At 36.8% G+C, this 13,091-nt stretch overlaps 1 protein-coding gene and 1 pseudogene across 2 annotated transcripts in view; both read right to left on the reverse strand.

Moving 5' to 3' along the window:
- Positions 1–11,346, reverse strand: part of LOC107587470 (arrestin domain-containing protein 1-like) — a 13,938-nt gene extending 2,592 nt beyond the window's left edge. Inside the window, exons 1-7 of one of the 2 annotated variants that reach the window (XM_016275259.1) lie at positions 11,008–11,346; positions 4,746–4,856; positions 4,608–4,658; positions 1,867–2,021; positions 1,526–1,708; positions 993–1,169; positions 218–740 (exon numbers count right to left, since the gene is read on the reverse strand). In XM_016275259.1, coding sequence (XP_016130745.1) covers positions 218–740; positions 993–1,169; positions 1,526–1,708; positions 1,867–2,021; positions 4,608–4,658; positions 4,746–4,856; positions 11,008–11,125 — 1,318 coding nt within the window. In that variant the 5' untranslated portion in view covers positions 11,126–11,346. Of the gene's footprint in view, positions 1–172; positions 741–992; positions 1,170–1,525; positions 1,709–1,866; positions 2,022–4,607; positions 4,659–4,745; positions 4,857–11,007 lie in introns of both variants that reach the window. The other variant, XM_016275260.1, reaches the window with a different exon arrangement.
- Positions 11,347–12,424: 1,078 nt separating this feature from the next.
- The window catches only part of LOC107587429 (P2Y purinoceptor 4-like), a 1,714-nt pseudogene continuing 1,047 nt past the window's right edge, over positions 12,425–13,091 (reverse strand).

A 13,091-nucleotide genomic window follows, 5' to 3' on the forward strand; every position in this document is an offset into this window, starting at 1 on the left:
ATATATATATATATATATATATATATATATATATATATATATATATATATATATATATATATGAAAGAGAGAGAGAGAAATGTTAAATATTAACTAATTTTAATTAATCTCTCTCTATATATATATATATATACATTATAGATTTTATATGATGATGTGATCCATCCTTTACCTTCCTTTACCACTCAAATGTTTCAGTGGAATGATTATGCCATACCATGTGGATATGCTGAACTCCTATAGTTTGGAGGCAAGCTCGCTGAAGAGGACATTTGATTTGTGTCTTCAGGGCTGGTGGATGAACTGAAGGGGGGTGCTGATGGGCCAAGGGAGCTCTGTCTCTGTCTGAAGCTGAGTCCAGGAGCATAGCTGAATGCATTGGGAGACACTGGAGCCTGGGAACTAGACTCATGCAGTGGACTTTTTGGCATTTCCCCATTGTAGTTAGCCACACCTGGGAGCTCTGGGTACAGATCAGAAGGAGGCGCACTGGGGGACGTGTAGGAGCTACGAGGCCTGGGTTTGGGTGCAGGTTTTGGGGTTGTGCGTGGTGGCAGGCTGGGAGGGGCAGATTCGGCGGGAGCAACAACAGGAGAAAGGCCAGGGGCAGGGGTGGGGTTGTTACGTGGGGCTGGCATGGGTGGAACTGCCCGGGAGGGGGAAGGCAGAGTTGGATCCACTGCAATGTTTCCAATGTAAATGGGCAGAGTTAATGACACCTCTGGGTATTTCAAATAGACCTGGAAAAGCAGAGATGAACATGCAGATTAGATTCAATGAGAGGAAGGAAGCAGGAAATACCAAATGCAATTTGCATGAACTGATAAAATTCATATCTCTGATATACATGTTCCCAGGGATTACGTACAACCTGATATTATTAAACGCTCCACAAAGGAGAAAAATACTCACAGGAAAGAAAAGTGTCATGCTTTACATTACATTGCTATGTTAATGTAATGTGTAACAATAACTTACTCAACAATACTCACCTGAATGTAGTAGCAGATCTGGATGAGGTTTCCATCAGTCAGGGTGGACAGATGAAGAGAAGGTACAATAATCTGCTCTTTCCATTCAGTTTTTTGTCCACCCTTAACTCCAGGTCCTTCAACCTCCGCTACTGCCCGCAAGTCATATGTCGGCTTCTTGGTATTATACGTAACTTTCTAAAATGAAGAGATGAGCAATAGTGAGGATCATATCATGATAATGAACAAAGGTATACCTGCATTTTCAATCACAACTATTAATAATTACTTCTTCAGTGTCACATTATCATTCAGAAACCATTATTTGGTGCTCAAGAAACATTACTTATTTTCAGTGTTGTGCTGCTTAATATTCAGGATTCTTTGATCAATGTAATGTTGAAAAGAACAGGATTTATATGAAATATAAATTTTTTTGAAACAATGTAAAAGTCTTACTGACCCCATATTGTTTTAACTAACTGAAAACATATTGTCTTAAAATATAATCTAATGTAGTTAGTGTAAATGTAAAGTAGTTAGTGTCATCTTACCTGCATTAGACTCGCAACCACATGACCTGTTGACTTATCAGATTTGTTTTCAATCTCAGCGAACACTTTAATGATCTCTCCAGCGATATATCCTCGCATGTCGCTCTTAGCTTTCAGCACCACTGTCCCATTCTTCACAAGCATGTATGAGAAATTCTTGGTTACAGAAGATGAGCTAGGTTCCTGCACGAAGATAATATAAAAAATCATAGTAATATAAATAACCGCAGTAAACAACACAGCACAGTTAGCATATAAAATATCAGAATTAAGGATATTGAAATTTGTGGTTGTTTTCTTTTTGCCAGTTTAGCCTATGGAGGTCTGTGTAGCACACTTACCTGTATACCAGGTATTTCATTCAGGTTGACTGTGTTCTTCATAGAGAATGGCTTCTCTATCTTGTAGTCTTTTGCAAAACGAGGTGTGTCTATGAAAGCCCGAACTCTGTATATAATCTGTCCATAAGGCCCTTCAAATGATGTTGGTGCCGCAGCTACAAAAGAGAGGATTAGAGAGGTTTGTGTATCTTCTCTGCAGGTGCAGATAAATGAATGAAAAAAAGGAGGACAATGCTAATAATTTAGCTACTTCTCATAACCAAAGTTTGGACTTTTGCATTAGAACACGCAAAAGGGTGCATTATCCAATAAGCTCAAATATTTTTTGGAAGGCTGAAAACCACAAAAGCCAATGCTACAGCACGGGAAGCACGATTCTCTAAGAGTGCCATTGTTCTGTTAGGGGGAGCTGAAAAGTCTCAGATAATAGATGAACAGCAGATGGAGGGTTCAAAGTGCAGCTGAGCAGCTCCACACAATAAGAGCAGCGATAGGCTAGATGGGCTAGCGTGTGTCTTAGCTTCACATTGTGAGAAGAGTAAATGAAACAAACAAAAATGAAGGGATGCAGTTCACCCTCTAGCTGTACGAAAATTAACTGACAGTAACAGAATTCACACCTTTCAAACTTTTTTTAATTTACGTGACAAACAAAATCTACTTTAAATAAGTGCTGTTCTTTTAAACATTCCATTCATCAAAGAACCCTGAAAAAAAAAATGTATCACAGTTTCCACAAAAATATTAAATAGCACAAGCGTTTTCAACATTGAAATAAGAAATCTCTTGAGCACCAAATCAGCATATTAGAATGATTTCTGAAGGATCATGTGACACTGAAGACTGGATTAACGGCATAACATTTTAATATTAAAATAGAAAAGAGTTCTTTTTGCTATATTATTTCACAATATTAGCGTTTTTTACTGTATTTTAACATTTAATGTTAACATAAAAAAAAACTACTTTTGAAAGGTAATGTACAGTCATCTACCTAGGACAATACTCAATAAATACAGTACCTATATTGTTTGACTCACATAGGTTGTATTTGGTTATACAAAGTTGACATTTTGAGGGTTTTTTTATGTTGTTCTGTTGCCGTGGATAAACGTAAACAGTGGTTAATCTTTGACATGTCTTGAAGGAATGTGGAGCGACAGGTCAGCTCAATAGGTTGTTTGCAATCACGTGATTCTGATGACGCGCGAAATGCAGCTGGAGGGCAGGAAGGGATTTTTCTCTCCATAGGAATCACTAGCAGAAACTCAAAATGCCAGTGTTTTGCGTTGTTTATGGATGCTAAAATCGGACAAACCGAGAAACCACAAGGAGCTTTTACCGTGTACAAAAATACACTGCTCATAAGGGGGGGGAAATTCAAGAATTTGACTGAAAAACGCTGGAAAAAATGGCTTGTAAACCTGCGTCTGCGGTCGGGAGGAGTGAAGCTCATGTGATAATGCTCGTGCGTGTAAATGATTAATAGAAGAATAATATATTCAAATATTAATAAAGAAATATATAAATAGATACAGGGTGACACTGTCAGAATTCACTGAATGCTAAACGCCACACATAGACACGATGTAAATAAGATATTGTTCGCAGTTCACGGAATCGTGAGATTGAGATAAATTGAAGTGAGTGACAGCTTTTTAGTGATTAACGTTAGATGAAAGTGCTATTTGCTCGCTTTCTAGGCTATAATCGATTCAGAATTTAAATAAAAGTTGTTTTACGTGCTGCTAACAGGACCAACAGCCACATGCCCTGTACATGCAGCAAAGTTTCTGGAGTGACGTATATCCCGCATCCCTCATATAAATACGGGATTCACTTTCGAAATAGCTTGTTTACAATCAGGGTTAGTTGCTTAGCCTATATCCATCGCATTAATGGCAGGCAAGTATTTCAATTTAGTTTAAAAATTGTTCTTCTTTATAACATAAGGATCACGTCCAAGATGCTGTGATTATAAATACCTTTCTCTTGTAATAGCGTGGTGGTTGAAGAGAGATCCCCTCATACGATTGTAAGGCGTGTTGGGTGTGCAGCAATTCAATGAAAGCGCTATATATGTGTGTGTGTGCATCATGCCTAAAACAGTAGCCTACATTACCGACTTTCCTGTATCTCATCCGTTCTTTTTCAGTCACTCCTGAAAGCGAGCAAATAGCGCTTCCATATAATCACTAAAAAGCGGTCACTCACTTCAATTGATCCCAATCTTTCGATGTTCCTTTATAATCAGTGAAGCTCTCTGAACTGCAAATAGTATCTTATTTACATCGTGTCTACGTGTGGCGTTTAGCACTGAGTGAATTCTGACTGTCACAATGCGTGAGAGGTGGCAGCCCAATCCATTTATATCTTTATAAATATCTTAATATATTATTATATCCTATAATAACCATTTACACGCACAAGCATTATCACACGAGCGTCACTCCTCCCGACCGCAGACGCAGGTTTACAAGCCACTTTTTCCAGCGTTTTTCAATCAATTTCTTGAATTTTCCCCACTTATGAACAACACATTTTCGTACACGATAAAAGCTCCTTGTGGTTTCTCGGTTTGGCCAATTTAAGCATCCATAAACAACGCAAAACACTGCGATTTTGAGTTTCTGCTAGTGATTCCTATGGAGAGAAAAATCACTTCCTGCCCTCCAGCTGCATTTCGCGCGTCATCAGTGACATCATGTGCAAACAACCTATTACATAAAAGTGTCTCTTACCTGGCAAGAGAAACTTGAAGGGAAAACTGTGCTCGCCATCTTTCAGAGTGCCTGAGAAACAGACGGAGAGAAACTGTAAGGGATTTGAACAAGCATCCTACCATTTAATGTGTGAGCGAGACCATGACACCTGTGTACCTTTATCTGCTATTGAGACTGAGCTGCTGAAGTACTGCTCCTCCTCTGTCCAGTCTGTGTCATTTGATTTGCTGGTCACTCCACAGAAGCCCTGGCAGTTCACTTTGATTGCTGATTATGAAAAAAAGACAGTTTCAGTCAAAAGAAGCAAGCAGTGACCCCAGACCCTTTTTACTGGGACACGAGCCCCAGAAAAATACAGCTGTGCCCCAGTAAAATATTATTGATAAATCCTTATATGTCAATGAAGATTACTGTATACCGACCCGAGAATCCTTTTTTTGTGATAATCAGCTGTTTAGAATCAGAACTTGTGATACCAGATTCACAAAATGTATCACTCTTTTGATCTAACTGGTCAAATGTGTTCACGATTCAGTTTGATTCATTATAACAGTTCACTCAATAACTTAATCATTTGCTGCACTTTCTCACACTAAAATAGTAAGATATCTGATCTTATGACGGTTTAAGAAAAAATATTTTCATTATTACTATTATTGTTGTTGTCATTATTTATAAGTGGTCTTTGTCTGCTTTAAAGGGTTAGTTCACCCAAAAATTAGGCTGTGTTTTACTTACCCTCGAAGCATCCTAGGTGTATATGACTTTCTTCTTTCAGATGAATCCAGTCGGAGTTATATTAAAAATTGTCCTGCTATTCCAAGCTCTATCATTGCAGTCAGCGGGTGTTGCAGTTGAACAGTCCCCAAGTCATCAAATAAAGCTTGCTCATTCATAATAAAACGTGCCGCAGACGACTCCGGGGGATGAATAAAGGCCTCCTGTAGTAAATGCATTTTGTTTTTGTAAGACAAATATCCATATTTCAAACATAATAAACACTTTTCTCTCACTTCCAGTATCAGTTATACGCGGAAGGCGTTCCGGTGGATGACGCAGCACGTATGCGCAGCGTGGGCGCCTCTGAGATATGCTAGTCTCGTTGCTCTTGTTTATAGGAGCAAAGGAAGCAAAGGAAAACCAGTCTCCTCTTGGTTTATATCGAAATCTTCCGACATTCTTCTTCGCAAATCCTCGGTTTGTACTTCTAATTCGTGACCGGCATTTTGTTTTGTTCTCTCTCCGCATTCGTCATTAATCACGCAACGCCGACGTACTACGTCATCCGCCGGAACGGCTTCCGTGCATGACAGAAACTGGAAGTGAGAGAGAAGTGTTTACTACATTTGAAATATGGATATTTTTCTTACAAAAACTCATGGATTCGCTACAAGAGGCCTTTATTCATCCCCCGGAGCCGTCTGCGGCATGTTTTATTATGGATGCGCGTGCTTTATTTGACGACTTGAGGACTGTTCAACTGCAACACCCGCTGACTGCAATGATAGAGCTTGGAATAGCCAGGACAATTTTTAATATAACTCCGACTGGATTCGTCTGAAAGAAGAAAGTCATATACACCTAGGATGCCTCGAGGGTAAGTAAAACACAGCCTAATTTTTGGGTGAACTAACCCTTTAAAGCAGACAAAGACCACTTATAAATAATGACAACAACAATAATAGTAATAATGAAAATATTTTTTCTTAAACCGTCATAAGATCAGATATCTTACTATTTTAGTGTGAGAAAGTGCAGCAAATGATTAAGTTATTGAGTGAACTGTTATAATGAATCAAACTGAATCGTGAACACATTTGACCAGTTAGATCAAAAGAGTGATACATTTTGTATAATACATTATAACTATGGGAAATATAATCCATTGTAAGTTAAGTTAGGGCTGGACGATATGGCCAAAATTTGTATCATGATATATTTCTTAATTTCGGTCAATATGATATAATTCAGATATCCATATGAACACTATTAAAAAAATCCTCGTAAAAATTGCCAAGAACACCCACAACAGATGTCTGTGCATACAAACTTATGAAAAATGAATTTGCCAAGTCTATGACACCTCATATAAAACCATATAATATTTTAGAAAAAAAACAGCACAAATAAATTAATGTTCACCTTTTATTTGTATTTAGCCTTCATACAAACAAGACATGTGAAATCACTGTCAAATAATCGTCTCAGACTCACCTAATTAATATCTTTAACTTCAAACTATAGGCTAACATACACTACCAGTCAAAAGTTTTTGAACAATAAGATTTTTAAAGTTTTTAAAGGGGTCCTATTATGCTTTTTCACTTTTTGAATTTTAGTCAGTGTGTATGTTTGGGCATAAAAAAGATCTTCAAACTTACAAATCTCAAAGTTCACTCCATTACTCCAAAGGGAGATATTTTGTTTTTTAAAAAATCCCTTTTCAAGAACTACAACGAACGGCTCGTTTGGACTACAGCGTTTGTTTTCCGGGTTTTGTGAAATCACAAAGCGGCCCATTAGAATATCATTAAAATAATTCCCGCCTAGGGAAATTCGAATGGTTGTGGGGTGGGGAGGGGAGGGGTTAGAAAGCTTGGTTGAGTGCATCAGACAAGACGACGAAGAAGAAGAAGTGCTGCTGTAGCCTCAAGTTTTCACAAGTTATTACACATGCACCTGAATAATTATGTATGTAAATATGTATGTTACAATTATGAAAACGTTTTTATAATAAATAGCTGACAGTACAATACTGGACAATGATGTAATCTGCAGAATTTACACTTCAATATGAGACTACAGTGTTTCCTATACATTGAGTGCGGGTGTTTTTATATCACTGTATTTCTGAAGGGAACCAACTGTCTTCAGAAAATTGGATGTCATTTTCATGTAATCTTGCATGTAATGTCTGATAAAGCAGTGTTTTTTGAGCGGAGCGCTGCTTTGTGTACAGCCTTACCGGGAAAATCTTGATCTCTACCACTCCAACAGTGCCTCCTGCCGGCAGAGAATGAGTTTGCATATATACGCCACCTGGGAACCACTGGACTATGATATAAATAAATTCAACTGTATAACAGTTTCACTGCAATTCATGGTGTAATGTTAGAATTAAATAACAATAAAAATAATACATATGCACTTATCTGTACATAGTAAATGCAGTTATTTTTAAGAGGTTGTTGACATCCTATCTAAAACGTGATTTAGCCAAAAAAAAAACAATAACGTTACCACTCTAATGTCTTGCAATATCCGCGCGTGCAAAGGTTTTGCGCGATCCTCTTCGAACCACCAAGCAAGCATGTTCTAGTACACCCCCAAAACAAATTCAAGACATTATAAAAGAGCATAATAGGACCCCTTTAAAGAATTCTCTTCTGCTCACCAAGCCTGCATTTATTTGATCCAAAATACAGCAAAAACAGTAACATTTTGAAATATTTTTACTATTTAAAATAATTGTTTTCTATTTGAAAATATTTTAAAATGTAATTTATTCCTTTTGTGCCCAAACGGCAAAACATGGTGACATTAATTTTTAAGTAAATATAATGGGCAATATATGCGTCACCAAAAATGATTGAGGTCATGTACATATATTGTGCGACAAGTCGATATATTGAGTATTGCGACAGGCCTATATTAGATATAACATTTTGACTAGTTTAATGAAAATTTTTATTCTACATAAAATAGTGAGAAAACATACCTAATCCGAAAAATATCAAAGTAAAAAAAAGCAATCTGCACCAAAGCAGTGAGTCATTTTACAAAGATATGTCCTCAACCCCTGACAGATTAACATGCATATTAATACAGACACTGTACTTCGAGAGTGTGTACGCATGTACGTACGTATTAGTCTTTTTTGTCCATTTCTTTCTTTAAAACCCTTGTCTTGGTGACTATATCTCTTTGCTAAGCTTTATTTCTTACACTTCCCTTCGCTCTCTCTCTCTCTAACCCCAAGACACACATTGAGTGCTAGCAAGCAAAGATGTTACCACAGATACATAAGCAACCATGGGAAATATGTCAGAAGAGACTCCAGTAAGAAACTCGGTGAACAACAACAACATCTGGAATCTAAAGATCTCATGATTGGTCACTCTGATTTATTGAACAGAATATGAGGGGTACTAAACTGACATTCAAGAACTGATGTAGGTAGAAACTTTTGTCCAACCATAAAACAGCATCTGCTATTAATTAATAAACCTGAAAAGAGGGCAAAATAATGGCTCAGGTCAAAAAATCAGCTACTTTATTAATTTAACTTAATAAAATAAAATAAAAATAAAGACTAAAATAGAATTGTTGTTTTTTTCAAATACTTCCAGCTGATTTCTCCATAAAGTTGTAATGGTGACTGTGTGTGATTGTTACTATTGTTGTCCGTGATCCGGAATGTGAGCGAACCAGTCCGGTGAGTATTCTTCATCAACATCTCAGCTCAAACAATAGACCAGCCCCAAACCACTGACATAACCACATGACTTGCTTTCTTTCTCATATCACTGTAAAACTGATCATTCTGTCTGGTGTAACTTTTTTTGAACGATCATCTGACTGCACTCATTTTTAGTCTTATCCCATTTGCCTTGCCTATAGGCCGACATTTTCATAGATATTCAGACACATTTCACATTGATCCCATGGCCAAGACAAGGCCCAAAGTCAAACAGTAGCTGCATTGTCTTTCTTGAGAATAGATTTTGCTGGTTACCCTTATATTACTTTTATGGGTGTAGAAGATACACAATACGCAAGATACATTATACAATGCATATGAAAATGCATTCAATATGCATATTGCAATTAATAAAGCCTTATACTTTTTTGACAGCTAGTCATATTAATTGATACTACATGCCCATACCTCTTCTGCACATATCAGAAAAGGCACATATTAATGTGATCTTTAAAGCTTACATTCCTTCAAGTATCTAAAAATCACAGCAGTTTTATTTTGTCCAAATCAAATATTTTACTGGATAAGCAATACTGACTATTGAGGCTTAGCTGTGTCAGGTTATCTGACCTCAACAACATGAAAAGCACTGAGACTAGATGAAACAGGTGCTGGTAGCCTATCAACAGGTGGTGGGTGACCAGATACATACACTACCCTTTTATCTTTTATTTTTTTGTACCAAGCAGTCTGACTAGTGTTGCAGCAAATCGCGTTTGTATATGATACTGTGATCAGATTTTAAAATCAGATTTGTTGGACAATTTAAAGATGTTTCAAGGTCTAATGATTGACACAGACACGCTGCTGAAGGCTCAAAGCATAAATATGCAAATTGGGCGTTCGGAAAAATAATAAACAGCCAAGCAGCTGCTGCCCATGCGTTACAACCAGTGTTGGGGGTAACTCATTACAAGTAATGCGAGTTACGTAATCAGATTACTTTTTTCAAGTAACTAGTAAAGTAACGCATTACTTCTTTAATTTACAAGAAAATATCGGAGTTACTTTTTCAAAAAAGTAATCCCAGTTACTTTGTTTTCCCATTTATTGACTGACAGCTCTCCTGTCCCCATATTGGGAGAAATCGAAAGTGCAGAGGCGTTGTGTGCGCTGTGTGAACATGATGCTACTGTAGTTGTAGACTAAATGTGAATGTGCATTAATTCATCCCACTCACAAAAAACAGATTTAGCATTAATCAAAACAGTGAAATGCAAACTCAGAATATGATAACACAAATGTATATAATCCCATTTTATTAACCAATGTCTTTGCTGCTGACCTTTGATGATCCAATTCAACCATACTAATAGGCAAAAATTACTTTAGATAAACTAACAATTGTGCTTTGTTTTTTTATTGCTGAAGAGTGTCTCTTCTCCTGCGTTCTACTGTACAGACTTGAATTTACTTTTGCTTCAGCCTGAGGTTTATTCATTACACTTTTTGGTGTTAAGGGCTTTTATATTTGCTATAAATAGAACATCTTATATTAAAAACAATCAAGCCCTGCTTATATTTTAAAAGTAACGCGAAAGTAACGCAAAAGTAATATAACGCATTACTTTCCATAAAAAGTAACTAAGTAACGTAATTAGTTACTTTTTTAGGGAGTAACGCAATATTGTAATGCATTACTTTTAAAAGTAACTTTCCCCAACACTGGTTACAACCATATGTTTGTTTCCTTGAACTATTTTAGGTCCTTGTGCCTATCTTTTGTGAAATCAGTTTCCGTCCTCGACGCGCGAACACAAAACCCACTCTAAACATGCGAGCGTCTAGGAAAACAACCAGTGGGCTAACATTTACGTCGGATACACAAGCAGGGTACTTTAAGAAGTGAACTTGTTTAAGCGAACTTTTAAAAATCATCCCGTCAAAACACAATGGGTGGCTGCGGTGTGCGATAGTTGGAGTCATTTGTTTACTAACCTTTGCATTGTATTGGCTGTGCAATTGAGATTTTCAGAGTTCCGGAGAGGGATTCACCTGGACTATAAACGGTTTTGTTGTTATTAATAGTTATTTCGAATTCCTGAAGCTTCCCCATTCTGTCCTCTATCCGCCGCGAGCAGGTGGGTGAGCGTCTGAGCGAAACTGGGCGTCAAGGAAAGCAAACGCTTACCTGTGGCCGACGTCTCGCAATGTGCTGACGTCACTCGGAGTCGAGAAAAAGAAACATAAACGGACTCGCTTCTTAAATCTCTGTATTAAGGCCCATTCACACCAAGCACGATAACTATACAGATAACTATATTAGCGTCCACACCAGCGAACGATATCGTCTGTTGATTCTAAGCGCACATGCGTCTGCCGCTTTCAATTCTTGAGCTCGTGACAGCAGGATGGATTCTGATTGGCTGTCAATATTTTATCGTTCATCAGCTGGAGAAAAAATCGTTTTGAAAGTGATTCCAACGATATCGTTTCTCTTTATCGTTATAGTTGTGGTGTGGACTCTGCTATTCTTTAATATTGAGAACGATTTTTAGAACTATATCTTTATCGTTATCTTTATCGTTATCGTGCTTGGTGTGAACGGGCAGTTTAACAGTAGGACATTTTAATGCTTGATGTTTTGAAAAATGTTTACTTTTTACAAAAAATTGACAAAACCAAAAAAGGAAAAGATTAGGAAAACACTGAGACAATGAACGTTAGGCCTGTTTTATATCTTACATCAGTCATCAACACTGAGACAACCAGATTCACTGTCTAACATGGATTCTCTGTTTATTTAGTTGGTCACATATATTAGCATTGCTGTCGTTGGCTATTTGATGTCAATACTATCTACAATTCAAACTATGTTTTATTTATACCATCTGAAAGATGCAGCTGAATAAGACTTTCAAATCTTCTTGCGGCATGTAGTTATCATTAGCACGTTTTGAAGGGTTATAGCCTAGCACCTATGTTCTTGTTCTAAAACATTACTTTGCAGACTAGAATAAATATTTACAAGAAATATTTTAACAATTTTTAATGAATTCCACAGCAGTGTTGTTAGCAGAAACATCATTTTTATTTGCACTCGACAGGCCACAGTAACATTTTCTGTCAAATTCACAATACTATTGCAAGATTACACTTAAATTATTTTTGTCCTTTACAAACACTATTGTAAAATAGGATAATACAGGACAAATAAATATATAAAGGACAAAAATATTTTAAGTGTAATCTTGCATTAGATCTTGCACCATTAAAGTTACCATGAAATCAAAATGGAGAGTGTTTTGGACATTAAGTTCATGTGCCCTTATAATCTTTAACTTCCCCTTGCAACATCTCTTCTTTGATGGCGTGAGAGTGGAACATTTGATCACAATTTCCATTTCATGCTGACTTACTTAATGCCCTAAGAGACAGTAAAAACTACATTTCTGTTTACACTTTGACTTATTGTTTCTGACTCAATTTTGTTTTCGGCATTGCGTCTGACTCCCATGACACTAAGAGATCTTCTGAATAGACATAGACATATCCCTATCATCCTCAGGGACTTAGTCTTGACTGATTTGCCTTGAAAAGAATTTATGTTAATGCGGGACACTGAGCTTGCCAAGCGACTGTAGCAAAATACTGATATAGTTAAGGATAAAATACACCAAAAAAAGAAAATCACAAAGTTAATAATGAAGTAAGCATCTGTCAGCGTTGTCTGATGAATAGTAAAACACTGCCCATTGTAACAAATCAGCTCATGGGAAATATGAATAATTAACCATAACTAGTTATAATTAATTATGAATATTTTAGATCCGCTGTAGATATTTAGCTGACCTCTCAGGGTCAACTGTCTTGTCAATTCTAAGAACGTTAATTTCCTGGTTAAGGGAAATAACTTTCTTACTGTACAATTCTACAAAAGCTTGTAGCATAAATCTGCATGATTAAGTGACTCCAGTTATAAGCAAACAATGAACCACGTCAAGTGTGATACAAGTAAGGTTTTATTAACTACATAAACACTTAAACTAGTCTAACATACTACATAAACACATAAACTGGTC

Source organism: Sinocyclocheilus grahami, unplaced genomic scaffold (assembly GCF_001515645.1).
Source record: "Sinocyclocheilus grahami isolate Dianchi unplaced genomic scaffold, SAMN03320097.WGS_v1.1 scaffold92.1, whole genome shotgun sequence".
Classification (NCBI taxonomy): Eukaryota; Metazoa; Chordata; class Actinopteri; order Cypriniformes; family Cyprinidae; genus Sinocyclocheilus; species Sinocyclocheilus grahami.